We start from the raw sequence: 19,632 nt of genomic DNA, 5'->3' as shown, positions 1-19,632 counted from the left end.
TAGTTCGCACGGATAGGCTCCAGCACCCCCAAAACCATTGTGACGATAAGTGGTAAAAAAAATGCTTCATTTTAGTTTAATTTTAGGGTTAATTTTATTTGGTGTTTTTTATGTTGCATATAAGATTAAAATAAAACCAAGTAAATAGACAGTAAGAATAAATTACTATTTCTGAGAGCTAATGGGAGAGTGCAGTTTTCATAAAAATAGACTAAATACATTTAAAATAAATGCTATTATTTAAAAGCCAATAAGGACTCCAAGCAAAACTAAAATATCTTTGAAAAAGAATGTTTGTTGTGAATTGATTGAATTGTGATATTTATCGATCTGAATATTGTAAATTGGAAGACATTTTACCAATACTCAATAAAACCAGCTCCTATACTTTTTTGTCATGCAATATATAATTTATCGTCTATTCATATTTATTTACATAAAACCTACCACAACACAGATTAGGGATTGAAAATATTTTTAAAAAGCTTTAAGCCTTACAAATGTCTTTTAGAGACATCAAACAGTTGGGCGTTGGGTGAAAATGATTGGTAGGGATGGAAAATGCTCAAATGGATCTGTAATTATGACCACGACCATCCGTCTTCTCCCGCAATGTCATTTGTGGGTTACAAAAAAAAAGAAAGAAAAAAAACAAGTGGTCACAAAGGAAAAGCAACCCTTGTTTCACTTTTTTTCTATGAATACAAATACATTACCAGATGATATTTGTGTCATTTTGAGACTCATTTGGAAAAAGGTCCTCCTGTAATTCATATTCTGAAATGTTTCCCCATTTGCTCTGGTTTTCCATTCCCAGCCACGGGGGTCAAAGATGAAGCACTCGCTTGGCATTAGTCACCAATGGCTTTTTGGTCATGGCTCACGACATTCACGCTTTACCCCGAACAGACAGGGGTCGTCAATTTTATTGTTTAAAAGTCATCGCGCCCTGGCTGTGATTGACTCCATTTTCTTTCATTTCTTGACCTAACTACCCGTTCAGCTTTCATATGTATTCAAGACCGCTCGTTTCCCCGCTTCCGCAACCCTCATTCTTCACTGACTGCTCTTTTCTCCGTAATGGCGCATGGTCAACCATTACCTCCCCGATGAATCCTTTCACCTTGGCGTCACCTAGACTGAACCGAGACCTAGAATTCCAGTCCTGGAAACCATTCCCGACTGCAAATCTCGGCGTAAATAAGGACGCGTGCAGAGGGAGGTGGCGTGCCACAGCGAGAATGATAACAGACAAGCTGGTCTAATCAGCGGAGTTCTCACATCCCTCTAAGGTGGCAAAACAAGTCCCACTCTATATTTAGGGAGAAAGTCAGATAGTTGTGCTGAGTTCACCCCTATACAGACACGGACGGAAATGTAAGCAATCGGTTGTTGAGGTCACCATTTGATAAGTATATTCCAATAATGTAAGTATCAATTATCTGAACATTATCTTTAATTTTATGGCCAACATCAGTGCTAGAACTTGGGTGGTGTACGCATTGTAAATATAAAGTTGCATGGATCACCAAATTTCCGTGACCGGACGTTTCGTCGAAAGACGTTTGGTCCCTGGACGTTTGGTCAATCGGACGTTTGGTCGACCGGACGTTTGGTCGACCGGACGTTTGGTAGACCGGACGTTTGGTAGAACAGACGTTTGGTAGAACAGACGTTTGGTAGAACAGACGTTTGGTAGAACAGACGTTTGGTAGAACAGACGTTTGGTAGAATGGATGTTTGGTCGCCGGGTTCGCTCACTGTCAAATTATGACAGAGATTTTTCTGTTGATATTTTGATATTAGATATTTAGATATTAAACTCGCTCTCTCTCATGATTACAAGTTTGAGAGCTGGTTTCAACAGTAACAACCCGACGACCAAACGTCCGTTCTACCAAATGTTCCTTCTACCAAACGTCCGTTCTACCAAACGTCCGTTCTACCAAACGTCCGTTCTACCAAATGTCCGGTGGACCAAACGTCCGGTCGACCAAACGTCCGGGGACCAAACGTCTTTCGACGAAACATCCGAATACCCCAAATTTCAGGTTGACAATGTTTCTTTGGGCGGCCTTAAATTGTTCAAACTTGTTTTTATTCTAATCTTGGTACCGTATCCTTACCATTAAAACAGCATGTCTAATAGCTTTACTAAATGTGAAGAAAAAAAACAACAACACTGTCCTGTACATATCTAAATATTGCATTTTTAGCGACTGAATTTTAGGACAGCAAAAGACTCCTCATGAATCATTCATGGACTGAAACCCACAAGCAATATGTGTGGAACGTCTTGTTTCTTGGAAACTGTTGCATAATCATCATTCAAACAGGAAACATACTGACAAAGTAGTTCTTGTACTTTTTTACAAAACACTCTTCTCTCATGATAACAATTTACGAGGCCCTAAACAACGCCACGTCAATACGAGTCGGGCTAGTGCCAGTTTCTACACGCTAACGGCGGGGCGGGTGCTCTTGAAAACGATTGAGGGGGGGGAAGGAGGGAAAGTGACGGATGTATCTTCGGAAAAGTCACGCTAATGATTGAATATGCACAGATGTGCAGATAATGACAGAAGCATACGACTGACACGCAAAGAGCGCGATTGCGTGAGCTAAGTAAAATAGGCCGGCCCTGGATGGGTTAAATGGCAGCGATCCCCCCTGTGTCGAGAGGGGGGGGCGGGGGATGTGGGATTCGTACTCCTGCTGCTGTGAGCGATCACTTCCGCTCTCCGGGGCTCCAGTGTGGGGCCCGGACTGGTGGCTGTTAGCTAGAGATGGATGAGCTCTCATCCCGCCTCTACCCGACAAGTCTTCCACAGGCACAAAACAACACAGAAAACCACAACATGGAACCAGGAGGGAGGGGAACCCAACGAAGCAGACGGAACGATGACATCAAGTCCCGCAAAAAAAAAAAGCACGAGTGGAATCTGCGTTTAACTCTAAAATGCCATGTCGTTTAATGGACGGCGCCATAGAAACGCTGTTTGAACCGACTAATGAAATAAATTGCTTCCATGAAGTAAACGTGTTGCTGAGGTTGGTGAGAAAAAAGTCTTAGTGAGGATTAAGGGGGTGAATATTGGCTTTAAAAAAAAATTCTGATGTGTTTTGAGCTAATATTAAGAAAAAACTACTGAATTTAAAAAGCATTCTGCCACTCCAATGTGAGTAAATGTCAATCACATCCAAGCAAATAGATTTGTTTAAACCTTTTCTCACTATTGCTGTATTTCATTTAGAGTGCTAGCTTGACCTATAAGAGCGTGAATTTATAAGTTATTTGATTTACAAGCATGAGTCTGGTCTATTTTTGTTCTGTGTCATGAGGTAAAAATGTTATTACGAGCGAGCTTCAGTGACAGCACCCATCATGTGTTAAAGTTTCGTGATCTAACATCTATTATCCAGGAGTGTAATATTATCCTATTTTTGATCAACACAAAATTTTAAACTTGCTGTTACAATTCACATTTACTATGCTTGAAAGTCTGTGTTGATTAAAAGTAACCCATTTTTCAGTCATATTGCATGTAATCACAATATGGTTAATATTTGTATGAAAAATATATGGGGGGAAACTAAAGAAGCAAATCAAAAACAGTAAGGATGCAGTGTAGTATGTGCAGAAATGGTGAACTCCGAATTTTTGTGTTGACTTTTGTATAACTCACCTGAAAAATGTATCCAAAGTGAAGTTCTCCCAGCAGGTGGGGGTTCAAATAGGTCCAGGACCAGAGGTACCTCAGGGGGGGGGATCGGATGACTGCTACCCACAGGCCTGGCCACAGCTTGACCCGCACTTAAAATCAGCCCTGTTCTACCTCGTTGCTGCTCTCCCCGTGCTGAAACAACATAGAGCAAAAGTGTGCGTCACATTTTCGTAAAGGAGGTCACGTCGAGGTGTCGGGCGCACCTGAAGACACCGACCCGAACTTGGGAAAACACACAAAGGGGCGCATCGTTGCTTTTTTCCTCTTTGAACGCATGTGACTCAGCCGAATGTGTCAGTGTGTTCTACGTGTGAGGCCAATTTTTTTTATACTTTAATTTATCGTCTCAGTTTTATCCTATTGGGCAATTTTAAAGACTAGTTCAAACAGGAGTGGAGCTGCTGAACATCTCAACAGCCGTCATTGGCCTCCAGCTGCTAAGCCCAGTGACTGATGAGCCAAACTTGACCCTTTCTCTCAGAAAAAGGGATACCTCCACATCTTTTCATAGTGACAGCAGTTTCATAGCAACAGAGGACTGTTTGTGGCCATTGCTGACCTTTAGCAGGTCACCCAATGGCTTACAGGGATGTTTTGTGTTTGGGACTGCTAATATAAACATTTTTACAAGCACGGGCGTGCAAAACCAAGATGGCCAAATGGCAGAAGACAGTAATCGAAAGATAGGGACTGAGCGATAAAAAGTGAGGATTTGATGTTCTGCGCTGTATCGTATTTTCCTGACCATAAGTTGCACTTTATCATAATTTTGCTGGACCTCCAAAAAATACTGAAGCACACCCCACCCCTCTGCCTAATGACAACCTGTTATGATGTTTTTTTTAGGCTATAGTTATAATGAAAAAACGTTTTCAAATAGATGCTTATTTAGCCTGTTGTTTTCCATGTTGTTATTGTTACTGAAATGTAATATATACATTTGCCATCCAGTAAAGTTTGCTGTAATCGTCTTCATTGATTATAGTGGCGAATGCAGTTTGTGAGGGACAATTTAAATTTAAGGGAAACATACGTCTCCATATTTTTTTTTACAAATAGTAACAGTAGTACAGTGCATATTGTTACAGTATAGTAAGTAGAAAATTGTGGAGAAAATAGATTAATGTGATTGAGAAAAAAATACTGTAAGTTTTGGATTCTTAACACAAACATTGGTAAACAGTTCCCTCCCCATTTTTAAATATAAAAGGATATACTGACAGTACTGTACTGCTGTTAATGCTTACAACAATACACATTTAGTGATACATTATTTTTTTGTTAGACCACAACGGCAAGCAGAAATTTTAGAAATGTAGTTTGGTTAGTGTTCCTAATAGTGTGGCCTGTGTTAAGCGTACCATGGTTTATTACAGACACATGTTGTAAGCCCTTACAGGTTTTCTCTTCCCCTTCAATGACAAAAGCAAGTCTAAGTGGGATTGTAGGGACGGGGGTCCGCGTGGAAGCATGCAGAAGCTGGTGGGGGGGTATGTGAGGAACCATAAACACCCACCAGGACTTCTGCTTCAAAGTGATGAACACCAACGAAAGCTGTGACGGTTGTCTGGTGCCAGACGACAACAAGAAGAAAAAGAACATTTGACCACCTGCATGCGCATCATTTTCTCCTGTCGCCTCTCGAGCGTGACCGTCATCAAGCCACATTCTCTACCACAACGCACACACTAAGTACAGATAGAAGGCAGGTTGGACCTGATCCCGATGTCACACTGAGCTTCCTGAGCCTTCTCCTCTTCCTGTGGCCACCAGGTCAAGACAGCTGTGGGATGCCATGATGGCTTCAAGACTCAAGGAGGAAAAGGCTACAAGAGCATAAGGGACCGAATATATTCAGCCCAGTGATTCGGCTAGATATGATTAGCAGAGGGGAATATTTGGGGATGAAAAAAAAGTCGCCTTTAGATGCTATTTAGAGCTGATTTAGACTGCAGGCTATTGAAAATCAAACATCTACCTCCTCTTATGTGCAAAATGGACGTCCTTTGGCCATTACAATCTTTTTTTTGGAACATTTTACAGTTTTGTAGGCTGTCTGCTAAAGAAACTCCCTACCCGCACCACCTTTTTTTCAGTTTAAAGGGAGATAAATGCATGAACAAAATATAAACTGACATTTCTAGAGTGTATACTTCATTACTACAACAACAAAAACTGACATTTCTCGCGTGTATACTTCATTACAACAACAAAAACAACTTAAATACTGCTTGCTTTTGGCTGTGCACCTAATGATGTATCCAATGAGTCTCCAAGTATTGTCCATATGGGGCATGCCCAATTTATTTGATTCCATATGATATGTATATGTATCCTGTCAGGCTTGGCAGGCTGTTGTCGCCAGGCAGTCGTTAGGCAGACATTAATATTTGCATGGCTATACTACATTGAAACACAGGAGAAAAAAAATAAAAATCAACACCAGAATTATGTCACTGCACTTGAGCTGGTGTGTCCATAAATTGTGGAGCGTAATGTCGCCAGATCGGGGGCATATGGCCGTACTAGGACACGACTCCTTGTAATGGAGCTCCAGAGCAAGCGCCCTATAAAGATGCCAAGACATGCTTAAATATTTATGTAGATGAATGGAGTCATAAATAAATGGTTAAATGAATGATGGGCCAGACCGACTCGACGGCAATAGATACGTTATGTTTTATTCAGGGGCCCCCCTATCTCGTCCGTAGAGAAAGCGCACTTATTTCCCCCAGAAATCTTTTAATACGCCGGCTATCTTTATATTCGGTGTTAGTATATTAGTGCTCCTCTATCTAACAAAGCCATTTCCTCCCTTTAAAGACACATGAAAGTGGCCTTGTGTGCATCCCCCGTGGGGCTATTGTGTGTCTGCGGGGTCCCCCGCTGGGGGAGAGCAGATTGCTGCTTTGGCACGCCCTCTATAGACCAATGCTGGAAGCAACGAGAAGAGATGAATAAAAAATAGCCTTTGAGAACTTTTGGAAAAGAAGTCGGATTTGTACAAATTAAATGAACTATTTTCTATCAAGCTTATGAGTGGTCTCTGTATTTATAGTTTCAGAAATATTTGAGTTGCAGTATTTCATTGGCACGTGATTTCTCACAGAATGCCTTTGTTAGTAAAATAATGTTTTGAAATGAAATTATTCAAGTGCAAACAGCAATGAAACATCACAAAAGTTACACTAATATTTTGTAGGTTTGTTTGGAGTTTTTCAGGATCAATATGGAATATTTTTAAGAGGTAAAACTGAAATACACCTATAACTGACAAAATTGTTCAGCCAATGATAGAGAAAAAAAGCCCACCACACCTTAAATAAAATACATTAATCTCCCACCCAGAAATGTGTACTGACCAAATGAGAATATTTCAATTTTCAAGGATTGTGATATTTAATAAGTTGACTGCTACTCAAATTTTCGAATTGTACAGCTTTCAAAAATTGAATTATCATTGATTAGTGTGCGATTCTCAATTTATATATTCAAAATTTAAATTCCAATTTAAATCAAAATTGCTCAAACATATACTTTCTAAGGTAATACTAACTTTTTCAAAGGAAAGCCCATAACTTGTAACTGTGTCAATATAAATTCACTGATTGTCATCACATGAAACTAAATAGTAATTAAAAACACTTGCCCTCTGAACTTTAAATTTATCTTTAAAGAAACGCCTAAAATTCTGATTCTCGCTTGTCATATTGATCATGTGATTTATTACAGTTCAAGATTTTAGCTATTTTCTACTCTACTATTAAATAAAAAATTAAAAAATTAAACCAAGGGATTTTTTTGCACACTAATTAAATCTGGGATCACATGCATTTTGAAATATTAAACCCAGAATTTTTACTACAAACTTTTGCTCTCAGGTTGTATTTAATTCCCGTTGAATAATGCATGGCTCTTAATGACCAAATTCATCTATCATTTCTATATGAATTTGGTGCACATCCAAATAAGGATTCCTTGTCCTTTGGCGCAGGTCTGCACACTCATTAGGATATTTACATTTATTTCTGACCTCAAATACACAATAAAATAAAATGTATTGACCATTTTACTGCGGAAATGTCACAGTTAATGTGTCAATTGATAAAACATATTTCCCCCTTATGTCCTCTTTGACCTGATGTGAACTTTTGCTTTAGTCACACTAGCAGTTAGCAGCTGCCTCTTAATTGTTCCGTATTTCAACTTCTATTTGCACTCTTCGTCTTACCGTGCAAATTCAACTTTATGTGCGTATTGGTGTTTCTAAATGGCTCCCCGAGGGACCTAAGCTGTGTTTTTATTGAGATGAATTAAACAAATGCAAAGAAGCGGCCCTGACATCACAGCAAATACATTATTTTTTTTGGGGGGGGGAGGTTAGACCAAGCAGAAAAGTAAAGGGACGCAGCGGTAGTTTGCTACACAACAAAAACAGCCCCAAAAACCAAAGTGATGTTTTTTTAGGGATTGGAGGAAGCTCTTTTTTTTTGTTTGGGAGGGGGTGTTTGTTATTTCCGTGTGTGTGTGGGTGAAGGCTTTGAAGCCACTGCTTTGCCCAGTGCGTCTTTATAGTGGAGCAGCTGAGGCCCCGGCCTGCAGCTTGCCCCAGTGATGCGGCTCAGACACCAGCTGCATTCACTGTCACAGACCTCTGGCGGGCCTTTTGAAGTCTTGGACCCCTGGCCGCCTCGACCAGGCACAACCGCAAACCATCTTCAGTTAAATTTGTGAAGCAAAACAAGAAAAATCAACAACTACAACAACCAAAAAGAAAACTGGAGGGAAAGTCACTCTTATTTACATGTATTTTATCTGGTGAAGAAAAAATATATATAAGCCGTTTGATATCCGCCGACAAGAAAAACAACAAGCTGCTCTGCTTTGGGCACTCTGGGGTGTCTGACTGATTGACTGCATGGGCAAAGTTCCCAGGGTCCGTCTTTGTGTCCGACTGCTTTTCAAACAGCCCCAGGCTTGAGAGAGTTTCGCCTGAGGCTGAAAAATGATAAATTAGAATTACATTTTCCCAAATCAGTGTGTCTAGCTTGGACTTGAGAAAGGTGAGCCAACCAAGACGAGGCTGGGCCTTTCATCACGAGGGAATCAAATCAAAGAAATTGTTCCATTGGGGGAAATGCAGGATGATATTAAGATGCAAAATAAGAAAGAGAGGGCCTCCTGCTGCTCTGCTCTCGCAGTCATAGGAGACTTTGTGACTTTGATTTGATTCCTGGTTGACGTGTTTACAAATTAGCAAAGTGAAACGGCCAACAAACATTGGAGGGAAAGTTGAGCTTATAAATGGAAACCAAATGAATGGAGTGAGTTAAAAGTATTTGGATTTTTGGTTACCGCAAGCCTTTCCAAGCTGACATTGGGCGAATGACAGATTAATCCATTGGCTAGTCGCCACTCACTAGACTGAACTCACTATTTCAGACCAAGCAGCAAGTTCAAATTCTGCAATAGTAGACCATTATATATAAAATGCTTCACCGTGTACACATGCTTTAAACAGACAAACAAGTTAAAACCGCAATTAAACCACCAATTATCATCCAACATGACCTTGAAAAATAATGCGCCCGTGGTCTTTGTCTCGTCTTGTTTCGGTCGAGTCTTGTTCTCAGAGTCCGTTGTCTTGACCACAAAACCAGTATCAAACAACTGCAAATGAGCAGACACGACTACCCAGAAAAATGAGCCACATGCGGCTTCACTTCATCTCAAGACAAAGTCATGATTATCTGGTATGTTTTGTGGGCGAACAACTTTCCGTCAAAGGTTGGATGACACCGACGTCTGTGTAGCGATCGGCTTCACGAGGGTTGTTAGCCTTAAAGCCCTTGTGAAAGCAACCCCTGCATGTTTAATGGTGTTGTGATGCTAAGTGCGGGCGCCGCAAAGGTTACGCATTTGACGGATACGTATGCTGCCATACCGCAATTGGTCGCCGGGCAACGCGGCTGACTGATGCTCCTCTCGACCGTTGCGCCCTCCTCTTGATGGAAGAGGCTTAGCGTTAAATAACAAGTCAGCTAAGCAGGTGAAATATCTGCTGTTGCGTAAAGGTTATCGCAATATAACTGACGCGGAGTTACGGCCCAGCAGCCACTGCACAGGGCAACCGTGGTGAGGACAAAAAAGTAGGAATACTAAAGTCCAAGAACTCACAAATCGTACCAACCTCTCTCACCTCTGCAGAATAATGAGATCTTTGACTTATGAGTTGTGTTACCGACTCATAATCACATGATAATATCTATCGACCGCCTTCGATTTGCTATTAGACGACTAGTTTAACTCTGAATGATAGCGGCAGATCTGTCAAGTCCAAGGCCATTGAGATCATTGACAAGCACCAATGACCCGTCTTAACGTCCCCCCAAGGTCCCCTTCAATGGCCGATCAATACGTGACCTCCACCGCTATTATTTACTGAAAATAGCATTGAAATGCCCATTTGGAACATTGATGTACAGTATCTGTCTGGGAGAGAAGGGGCTATTTTGCTCTTAACCTTGAACTAATGGTCATAACATGCTTGAATTATGGAGGATGTGAAATGATTGTAGAGCCTTGGCTAAAGGATTTGCTACACAAGCCAATAAAACATACGTACTGAAGATGTAGGGGTGGAAAAAAAGAGATGGGCTTATATTTTCATCGAGGAAATATCCAGGAATTCTGCAAATAAAATTACTTTGGCTTGTAAGCTAAAATACGACATATAAAGTACTATCTAGAGCAAGGGTGTCAGATTTGGGTTGGTTCGCGGGCCGCTTTAACGTCAACTTGATTTCACGTGGGCCGGACCATTTTAGATATAATATTTAGATTTTTTTTTAATAAATGGATTTAAAGAACTGGATTAAAATCCCTGAATATTCGTTTTTTTATAGATCAAAAATATTTATTTTAGCTTTTTTTGTATATTTTTGGATTTTACAAAATGATTTTTGAACTAAAAACACAGAAAAAAATGATTAAAAAATTACAACGATTGATTTAAGAGGGGGAAAATGAGGAAATTTAATATACATCTTTACTCTTCATTTTAATTTGATCCTAAAACAGGAAGTCGGCACTCATGATTTACTTTCCCGGGCCACACAAAATGATGCGGCGGGCCAGATTTGGCCCCCGGGCCGCCACTTTGACACATGTGAACTAGAGCATTCCTGACTTTTGTCATTTCATAAATACCAGATCCACATTATAGAAACCAAAACATGATTATCAATGGCAACTATTTAGTATGACACCATTTTTCAACATGGTATGAGTGGTTAGAAATCATTTTAGCCCATGCCATGGATCTCATTAGATCACGGACGCATAGTTCTTGCCATCTAAGCACCAGGTTCTTGTGTGTGCAGTGGTGGTACAGTGGAATGGGGGTGGGGATGGAGGTACCCCATTACAGAGGACCTGCGGGGACAGAGTATCTCTCAATGAGTGACCTTTATTACGAGGCAGGCCAGTGGGTCATTGAATGTGACAAATATGTATTAGTCTGATTAGGGCAGTGGTCTCAGTAAAGTCCGCAGGTGTCCAGCAGCACGACACCGAACTCTCTCTCTCTCGTGCTCGGATTACGAGCAGATGACTGAGGCGGCCATGTGACCTTTTTAGTTAAAGGAGAAAATGACTTTATATGTCAAGTAGGCAAAATAATACTGGGAGTGGTTTTTTTCACCCTTTGGCTTTGAGTGTGTACTAATACCAGGAAAATACAGTCTCTGTTGCTAGGGATTCAAACATTGTAAGAAACAAGGGAGAAATGCCTGTTACAATGAAATCTACTGGTTTACATTTTTGTATAAAAATATCTGAACTACTTATGATCGAGTGAGGATTTGTAATGTACGTTGCCGAGTCATTGCATGTTTTCAAAGTTAAAAAGTCCATTTTGCGGACCCATTTTTCCAACATTATCGTACCACTCATTTCAACAATGGTCGTGTCAGTGTTTAATGAAAAGATTTATCTGCAAATTTGCTATTTTTTTCCTCTATTATTTAAAAAAAAAGTCTAATCTGGAAAGCACCGAAAAGACTACAGTCACATTTGGCCAATTAGTCTTTGTTTTTCGAAGTTTTAGAGTTCCCTTGGCAGTACAACAACATATGTAATGTATGATTTAAAGACATGATTTTCATTATTTTGCATAGGATCTGAGTAACAACTGTATACTTCTTAATAATAATTAGGGTTGATAGATCCTATCTAGCACCAATTTCAGCCCAACCTAATAACGGCATGACCGCTTTGGGCTATGTTGACAGATTCATGCTTTTAAAACCATTGCAGAATCATGTCTGTCGTTCAAGACAATGCGCTTGGACAGGTGATGCGGGTGAGTAATCCATTAGAAGGATACCGAATCCCTTGCTCAGCAGAGCACAGTTTGAGAGCGCCCAGCAAGACCCTGACGTGCTCCCGGAGCCAGGGCCTTGTCAAAGCCGAGGGGCGGCATGATGGAGAGCCCTCGCCGCGGTGCACCGGGACCCGGCCCTCACCCACGTACGATGATGCTACACCGGCTACGCCCACGGGCGCCCGACGGTCACAACACAATCCAGATGTACTTCCACTGCTGTGCGTACGAGGACGCTTGGCAATTGTGATCTCCACGCCGACAAAGACTGGATACAGATGAAGACATTACTCCTGTCTGTTTGTCTCACGGGCCTTGGGATATTTCCATTATCGTGGGGAAAAATTTACAAGAATCCCTCAACCTTGTCAGCCAATGGCATGCGGCCCCAGAGGACGCCAGCCTTTAACTCAGAGGGACATTAATGAAAAGGCAACCTGCAAAAATATCACAAGTGCACCAGATAATGGCCAAGAGACCCAAGGCTGGATTTTTTTTCCTCGTATATCACCAGTGACATCCATAGTGTTCTGCATGAACCTGAAACCATTAGAGTGACAGCTCCAACGCCGAAAAACTATCAAGTCAGGAAAAATATGCATTTCCGACATCATTTAAATTAGTTATGAAAGAGGGAAACTCATTGATTTTCACCCATGTTGATATGCTAACTGTCAGAATTTTTCAATTCCAGAAATGTAATGACTGATCAAGCACGTTTTTGTCCTCCAATATATAAATGCAGAAATAAATGCAAATTGTATTGTTAAAAATGAAAGCAAAAATGTATTTTTACTGTCAAAAACAAGATTGGGACTGCTAAATTTTAGCCAAGATCATTGTGACAATGCTGCTAAATTTTGCCAGTGTGTAAGGTCAATATACTACCTTATTGTTCATTCTAATGGCGGAGATTCCGACACAATACATCCATCCGATAAACTCTGCTATCGCTGCTATTTTTGTTCTTTTCTATTTCTTACACAAGCCATCATTCAATATTGATACAGCTGCGTTTTGACAGTAGCACAACTTAAGCAGACCTCATCAAAATACCATTACCAGTAATTGGAACTCTCTGTGTCTGGCTGCCCTCTAGGTGTTAAGAGCTGTCAAGATGAGTTACGTAAAGGACATGATGACAGGAGATGACAACGCTCGTGTGTGTGTGTGCTTGTGTTTGTGTGTGTGAAAGGTCGGTCGCTTGGACAGTTCGCGACCCAGCGGGGACAGTGGCGCTCCGGCTGGGTAGGTAATGATATCAGATGCTGCTCTACACAACAACAGGTGCCTTGGCAGTGCCACCTTCTACCCCCTCACTGCGTCAATGACATCAGCACCGACCTGTCGGGTAATTATAGCTCACCTATGCCTTTTTCTCTTTACTATTCAAGCATGAGAGGAGAATATTTTTGTGGTACAGAAGGAAATGGTGCAGAACTTTTGACAAGTTAAAGGGGATTTACTTTATCTCTCTGAATAGCAAGTTAAAGTACCCTAAATACAATACACAATGAGTGTAACATTTAAAGGAGACCTTAAAGTAATAGGTATTGAATTGGTATCAGCAAATAATAGCTTAAAAATTATCAGTTTGAAACTAAAAATACATTTGATTATTCAAGATTGACTACGGTGAGCAAAACGAAACTGTGCAAACCTTCAGATTTTATTTTAACGAATTCTCCACAATTTCCTATACTGTTTTTAACAGGCCGGTTTAATTTATGTAAGAAAGTGCAGTTTAACGATCACAAGACTTAACCCAACCTTAGGGGTCATTTTAAGTGAGACATCTTTCGGACCATGAAGTGAAGATGCGGTCTGTAGTTTATATATTCGCATCCCTCACATGCTTTGGAAGCCTTGTGACTAATTCAGTGGAAAGAGCTCAGCTCAAGGGTGGAGAGATTGAGAGCAGATTTAGATGCAAGCATTTGGATGACCATATGGAACTCTTTGTGGCGCCAAGAGACCATGCCGCTCGGAAACCCGATCACCGTCTCTCCAGTGACAGCTGGAGCCTTTGCATCATAACATTCATAGACTTCTAATTTGTCATAACCAACCTCCTGTGGCAAAGAAATAACCGCCAGCATTATTCGAAAAACTATTGTGAAAAGCACAGAGCAATGGAACACAGGGGAAGTGTATTTTGGTTAATCTACCGACATAATTCCGACAAAAACATCCACCTTGGTCGATATTAAACGGATACCGATGGAGTTCAGTTCTTAACAATGATGGCAGCCTCCCAGTGAAGGCCAGTGGTGCTGAACCAGGCTTCATACCAAAGATTGAAAAGATTGAAAGATTGAAGACTGTACTCTCTAACTTATAACTATGCCTTTTCTTGCTACTGTCACAATGAAATTTCCCGAATACGGGATGAATAAAGTTAAAGTTATCCAATCCAATCACAAACTGAACCACGGTCCAGGTCCAGACCAGTCAAGACAAAAGAACCACTGACATGCAAGATTAAAAGAATATACGCCATTTTACATTATGTTCTTCCAGACCTCCGCTACAAGCAATTCTCCAAAACTGGATTACTTAAAATTCTACTTGCAATTCAAGCATTTCACCATTGCAATCACACTCAGCAAATCCCATGATTATCCTTAGCAATTATACTGTAGTGTGTGATGCATCAAACATAGTGCGTAAAAAAGTAGGCTTAGTTCTTTATCTGTTCTTCTACCGCTACTCTATTGTTGCATATTTCCAAACTTTGGGTGGTCTGCTCCTCCATACCGCCTCTCACAGGTCAGTCTAAACACTACAAGACATTTTGTCCATGCATAAATTAAACACGCGAGCTCATGAGTGTGTTTCTGTGTTCAGTGTGAGCATGTCCCACTGCACAAAAGGGCTTGTCAGTCGAGCTCAAGCGCTCTCAACTCAAAGGTCCCCGAAGAGTGCTGTTGGTTATATAGTAGCTTGCCTGTAAATATATGGCATCAATATTTCATTGAACTGTTTTTTTTTCCCTTCCTCTCAGTGCACCTTGTTGTTTTCTCCCCATTTGTCAGAACGGGCCATGTACTTCATGCTCATCAACTAGAAAATCCTCCCTTCAATCTCCAGCGTGTAAAATGTTTTCTGCCTCAAGGCACAATTCTCTTGTCATTGTTGCACACGCGGGGCCTTGTTTTCTTGTTTGGCTGTGATGTAATTGTTTTGCAAAACAAAAGGTCTCGCGATCTATAAGCCGTTTCAACTCGCAGTAAGAGTGCTCAAAACCCCGATTGTTTAGCGAACAAATTAACGACTCTTTAACAGAGGCTGGCAGTAACGGGGGAGTAATTGCTCGAATGGAACCGACGTACCAGCGGGTCAAATAGGTCTTTTGGGCCGACGGCGGCGGTTGTAAACGAACACTTGAAGTCTCATTGCACTTAGAAGAGCTCTGGGAAAGGCTTGTAGCGCTTGCATTTACTATGGGGAAATAACCCGAGTGTTGCATTTATTTATTTATTTTTTGCTTGCACAGTGGTAATGTTCTCTAATGCTGATGGTTGACTCACAGCGGGCGGCCTTGCAATTCTCAGGTGGGCCCTCCTAAAGCAGCAACTGCATTAAGTGGATGTGAGATTTTTTTTTCTTTTTCGAAATGCACCATTGCAGACAAGCTGCCGGTTCTGGCGTGACACCACTCGGGCTGTCAAGTGTTCTTGTAAGGCGCCATGTGTCTCTGACGAAGCAGAATGAGGGGATATCAAATCCGGTTGGGTCGAGAAGCGATGGATCTTGTTTATTTTCTTCAAGCAGCAGCTTGGGGAGATCAGCAGACGGAAGAGACGCGTTCAAGTGGCCATCGGGGAGGGTGTAAAACAATATGGGAATAATAGGCGCTCCCAGGCAAGACGGTAGAAACATTTTTCCCACTTCGAAACTGCCAAGAGTTTTCCTCACACCGTACGCATGCCCTAGCCTGACAGCGGCAGTGGAGAAACTGGTTTATAATGAAGGAGCTAGTCAACAAATGTGAACTGTAACAACGGGAAATAGTTTCTAAAATAAAACTGTACATATCTGTATTGCTGAATAGTGTATTAGTATGTGGAAAATTGACATTTGATGCACTACATTTTCCATAATATTGATGTGACAGTGACATTCTACTATATATTTAGATAATGGCTTTACAACTGGCAAACATTGGAACATTTTGGTAAGTCAAGAACCGCCTTTGATTTTCAAAATGGAACGGAAGACCAGGTCAGCTAAAATAAAGGGGTTATATTCTGCGTGTGCGGTCGATTGGTCGCCGGTCTTTTGGTCACCGTCTTTTGGTCGCCGGTCTTTTGGTCGCCGGTCTTTTGGTCGCCCGGACCGCGACAAAGGGCGACCAAAAGACCGACGACCAAAAGACCGACGACTAAAAGACTGGCGACAAAACAAGGTAAAACAACACGGTCTACGCATCAATAAAAGCCAACAATGGCCAAAAGACCGGTGACCAAAAGACCTGAGACCAATCGACCATGTACCATATTCTACATGGAGTTTGTAGTAAAATAACTCAAGTTGGAATATATTTGTGCATTTTTGGTCCTTGTACATTAATACATAATGTTTATTACTCTTTAGTTTTATTTGTGACAGTTTACACCCTATTTCAAGAGTGAGTAACTGCAAGGTTAGCATCCTGAAGCTGTTTTTGAGCTTGCAGTTGGAAGCAGACTCTTCACAAGCATTGAGAAAATATCAAGAAAGCTGCCTGCTAGGCAACTTTCATATTTCGTATTTACAAATAGTCTGAAACATTATTTTTCAATGTTTGACCCAAGCATCTCGTTTCAGTGACTCACATACAGTATTGCCAGTGAAAATTACTGGGTGTTCTCTTTATACGAAGCCAGAAGACAATTGGCTAACAGCAGAAGAAAATTCAGATTCCTCTCGAGAAAATGTTTCCACGTTAGCAGCCGCACAAAAGTTGGGCAAGAACGGGCAGCGGAAGGGTGGCGCGAGTAAAAGAAAAAGACACACTTTAGAAATGCCTCAGTGGTGAAAGCAAGGAGAAGTGTAACTTAGATATGTGTTTTTTGAGAGAATGAGCTCACTCGAGAGGGAGAAGGCTATGGATTTTAATCCGGCAGTCGATAAAGGTCAGTGCTGGAAAAAGGGCTTTATTTCCTGGCTCCACATCAAAGTGTAAATCCGCTGATTGCGGTGCCGTGAATGGCGAGACAACAAGGCTCCATTTGTGGTCCGTTTCTATGGCGCAGTGTGTGTAAGACCCCGCGTGCGTTGCGACCATAATACAGGGGAGTTTCTATCCGGGGTGCCCCCCCCACAGATCAATGGGCCGTGTGACCTTTGCATTGTGCTGCCAGCTTGGCCCGTGATGTCATGCCATCTATCCAGTGCTCCACTTAAAGGGGGTGAAAGAAAAAGCGGAGCAAAGTCCCACACCTTCCTCCCACTGGGCAACAGAAAGGAAGGCGTGAAAGGCGTTGTCCCAAAATGTATCCACCTGGAATGGGATTTTAAACGTGGCCGCCTGAAAGATGATTTTAGCTCTCAGCTTCCCTTATTGCTGATTGGGGGCGGTCAGTCTACAGTCTACCCAAAAATAGGACTATCGTCATGGATTCAAAATACTGCAAATGTCTTTACTTTAGCCCAAAAAGTATCACAATTATTTTTGGTTGAAGCTATTCTCGCTTTAAAATCAATGTACAAAGTCAACCTCTCCCTGTCAGATACTGTTGCCTCGATAAAGTATCATATTACCGATTGCCATTCTTTTACTTTCTTGTTTTCTTTTGACCTTCCGCGTCTCTTTTTGCAGCGTAAGCCCCGATCCCGTTTTTGGAGTGTTGTTCTCCATTGATCTATTGCTATTGAAATCAAAACGTGGCGGTCTGGAGAAAAGAGGAGCCCTCTTATTGTTCTCGAGTGAAAGGTCCTATTTATAGGCGAGGAGAGACGATGGCAGCTGGTAGGTTCTTCCCTCTATAGAAGATAGAGCACTGTTCACACAGTTGTGGAGTGCGTTTGAATGGCAATCTAAAGAGGTAGGCGTGAACCATTTGTTTTGCCATGTTTGTGTTTGCTGTCAACATGTCTGTCTGTGTTGTGGGGCAGCCCCTTTTTACCGCCTCCCCAGAGGACCCCGTCCGCCCGTACGAGAAACCCCCGCCCAGCACCAAACCCCCGCCATCAACCCCAACTCAAACTCAGACGTAATTGTGGCGAAGGACGGGTCGCCCCCGAAAGAGAGCCATCTTTGTCGTGGCGACAGATGTTGTAATTGCCAACTGATGGATCGCTTGTCCGAGACATCATTAGGACTTGGTTGGCCCCCACCGACCCATTGGGAGGGGAGGGAAGGGGTTAAATGAACGACGGGGTAAAGATGGAGCGAGCTGAGTCGGGTGAATGGATGGCAGACAGGGTCGCATATATCAAGGCTTTTGACTGTGGCCTTGGGAGGTTAATAATGTGATTGGCCACGCGTCAGAGGAGACACCATCCCAGATAAAAGAGTGGCCCTCATGGCTCTTGGTGTGATGGCATGAAAAAGTCTCAAAGAAAGAAAACAAACTTTCAACGGTTTACTTCAAAGCCAAATAATGCCCGCTGACATTCTTGATGAATGGCGTACACATGCACATGCTCCCACAGATCGACGCAACTATCGGAGTGATTGTAGTTAAGGTCTCCAAGGAGAAGAAAAAGAATAGGAAGGGGACAAAAACACTAACTTTGTTGTCTAGTTTCAAATTACTACTATTTATACTACTTTTTTTTAGGAAAACTGGCTGCCCTAATAGCAAAAAAGTTGACAACGAGAGGATGGAATTAGCATTACTCTGACCCCACTCTAAATTGCCCAATCACAAAAGGTTTGGTCTCAAATATCGCTATCATTTGACACATTTTAACTATTTATTCTGATCACAAAAATGCTACACCAAAGATGTTGTAATACTTTTGACCTGGCTATTGTACGTATTATCGTTCAAGTGACCTTGTGATGTAAAATTTTAGATCGTATACGTGTTCAGGCATCCAAAAAGCATCTCCAACAAAGGTCACATAAGCATTCACTCTACCCGCTCCCAGTTCACCCAAGATACATTTGTTTGTACATGCCACTGGATGGCCACATGCCCCGCCCCCTAATGCACACACCAAAAGCTCCCCAGAGGTCAATTAGGCCAGACAAGGAGCGTTCAAACAAAGGGTGCTAGAGGCCCGGAGCGGCGAAGGGAAGCACGTAATTAACAGTTATAAAGTACTTTAGTCTGTTAATTAAATTAGTTAATCCTTTTTATCAGTAATGCTTTGTTGAGGGGGAGTCTTCTGCCAGTGTCAAACATGGACTCCTTTCTCTCCCTCTCTCGCTCGTCTCTGTGTGTGTGAGGCATGAATGCCTGCTAATGGAGACATGCTAATGTGTTACGATGAAACACTTGAATGCCCAGTATAAGCTTTTTTTTTTTTTTTTGCTCATTAACCTGGTGAAACGGAGTTAAGCTTACGGATGATGGCGTTATTTTACTTTTG

At 41.7% G+C, this 19,632-nt stretch overlaps 1 protein-coding gene across 8 annotated transcripts in view; it reads right to left on the bottom strand.

The window, feature by feature from the left end:
• LOC144092156 (uncharacterized) overlaps positions 1-19,632 on the bottom strand; it is a 119,811-nt gene that overhangs the window by 31,559 nt on the left and 68,620 nt on the right. For all 8 annotated transcript variants that reach the window (XM_077624945.1, XM_077624952.1, XM_077624949.1 and 5 more), the window contains one exon: positions 3,687-3,857. In XM_077624945.1, the coding sequence (XP_077481071.1) occupies positions 3,687-3,857 (171 nt within the window). The remainder of the gene's footprint in view (positions 1-3,686; positions 3,858-19,632) is intronic.

This window comes from Stigmatopora argus, chromosome 17 (assembly GCF_051989625.1).
Source record: "Stigmatopora argus isolate UIUO_Sarg chromosome 17, RoL_Sarg_1.0, whole genome shotgun sequence".
Lineage (NCBI taxonomy): Eukaryota > Metazoa > Chordata > Actinopteri > Syngnathiformes > Syngnathidae > Stigmatopora > Stigmatopora argus.
Note: the sequence above shows the minus strand (reverse complement) of the source record. Positions and strands in the feature narration are given on the sequence as shown.